The sequence below is a fragment of the Carlito syrichta genome, unplaced genomic scaffold (genome assembly GCF_000164805.1).
Source record: "Carlito syrichta isolate Samal-C Ts95f unplaced genomic scaffold, Tarsius_syrichta-2.0.1 Scaffold312622, whole genome shotgun sequence".
Taxonomy (NCBI): domain Eukaryota; kingdom Metazoa; phylum Chordata; class Mammalia; order Primates; family Tarsiidae; genus Carlito; species Carlito syrichta.
In genome coordinates, this window is record NW_007256718.1 from 8,643 (window position 1) to 10,674 (window position 2,032).

The 2,032-nt window shown below is 42.4% G+C and overlaps 1 gene segment (V, D, J or C); it reads left to right on the top strand.

The window, feature by feature from the left end:
- The first annotated feature begins 684 nt into the window (after positions 1-684).
- LOC103272476 lies at positions 685-1,095 on the top strand. The segment is given in 2 exon segments: positions 685-730; positions 833-1,095. Coding segments are annotated over 2 exon segments (309 nt in total).
- The last annotated feature ends 937 nt before the right edge of the window (positions 1,096-2,032 follow it).

The window sequence follows — 2,032 nt, forward strand, 5'->3', positions numbered from 1 at the left end:
TAATAACACCAGAAAGAAAAAAAAAAAGCAAGATACTTCTAACAACTGTGTTACTCCTCAACCCACTCCCTTCACAAGTCATTTCTACCAGGACATCTGTGGTTGAATGTATTCATACTACAAATATTTCTATTTTTCATGAATATAGAAGATAGCTGCAAAACTTCTTCAATGTATTAGCAAATAGAATCCATGTTATATCGAAAAATATTCACTTTGAACACCAGGGAGACTTTGGACTGAGGCTAAGATTATTTTTGCAATCTCTGTGTAATGATAAAAATATAATTTGAGGGAACAGATATGAAGTGGGGTTGAGCCATAGTCAGACACTCTAAGAAATGTACAAGATCCTGAGGAATTGGCCCCACAGGTCTGTGTGGACCCCGCTCTTGCTCAGGGCAGGAGGTCACTAGTGGGTTGTAGGGTATTGAGTGGGTTTCTATCCCTCTGTTTCTCAGTGCCCATGTAGTCATGTGTCTGTGTGAGGACTAGACATCTGCCTCTCTCAAGGTCTTTCCCGGGGACAGCAGGGTGAACACTGGGGCAGAAAGAGAGAGGAAGCTGATTTGCATGAAGAACCATCTCCTCCTAGTGGGTCTGGGGAGGGATGAAAAGGCCCCCCCAAAACCAAATTCGGTCTGAGAAGCCTGAGGACACTGAGCCCTTGTGAGCCTCCCCACTATGGCCTGGACAACACTTCTTCTCAGCTTCCTTGCTTACAGCTCAGGTCAGGAGAAAAAAGTCTGTGTCTGTGGGGACCCGTGCAATGCAGAAGACAGGGAGACCCTCATTTTCATAATCAAAACTGTGTATTTTCTATTGCTTTTAGGAGTGGATTCTCAGACTGTGGTGACCCAGGAGCCATCACTCTCTGTGTCTCCAGGAGAGACAGTCACATTCACCTGTGACCTGAACTCTGGGTCCATCTCTGTGAGTCACTATCCCAGCAAGTATCAGCAGACACCAGGACAGGTTCCACACATACTTATCTACAGAACAAACAACCACCCCTCTGGGGTCCCTGATAGCTTCACAGGATCCATCTTTGGAAACAAGTCAGTCCTCACCATCACGAGGGCTCAGACCAGATGAACCTGATTATTACTGTATGGTGTACATGGGTAGTGGCATTTACACAGTGAGTTAAACCCATGGGGAAGTGCAACAAAATGTTCTTCTTCTTCTCAGAATGCCTGAGTCTTCAACCACAAAAGAGAGACAGTGAGATGGTGACAAAGGTAGGCACTACAATGGGGAAGGAATCTCCATGGCCTTATTCTCCTGTCCAATGGTTTATTACCAGGTACCTTATACAGTGTTTCCCAGGATGTTTATCTCTCTCCAGTGTGACTCCTCCATGACGGGCTTCTCCACTCTGCCTACAGTCATGAGAGAAGGGGACTCTGCTCCAAAATATATGACACACCAGTGAGACCCACTACTACCAGGAAGACTGCTTTTAAAAGAAGCATTCACTGCTATATCCTTCATTAGTCTGACTATGGAGACCAAATATTTTATTTAATATTGAAATGATAGCATTACTTGGGAGGTTGCTAAAAGTGCAATTTGCTCAGATGCCATACTAAATCAGAGATTGCTTTGGTACCCAAAAATCTGTTCCAGCAAGTTCTCCCAGAGATTTTTATGAATACTAATGTTTGAAAGACAACTCTACTCTTATTATTATGAAATTATTTTGAGAATTCCTTCTTAAAATGCAGTCAGGGTAATATTCTCTGACGCAGTCACTCATAATTTTCTATTCAAAATCCAAGAAAACACAGAAACAATTTTTTTAGTTGAAGTTTCACTCCATCGTCCAGGTTGGAATGCAGTGGCACACTCATGGGATTGACCTGCTTGCCTCAGGCAATACTTCTGCCTCAGCCTTCCAAGTAGCTGGAAATACAGGCATGGAGAAACAATTTTAAAATCACAATCAAGTGCTAAAAACTATAATTTAAACAATTTTAAAATCACAATCCAGTGATTAAAACTATAATTTCATTTTGAACTGCAGCCTGAA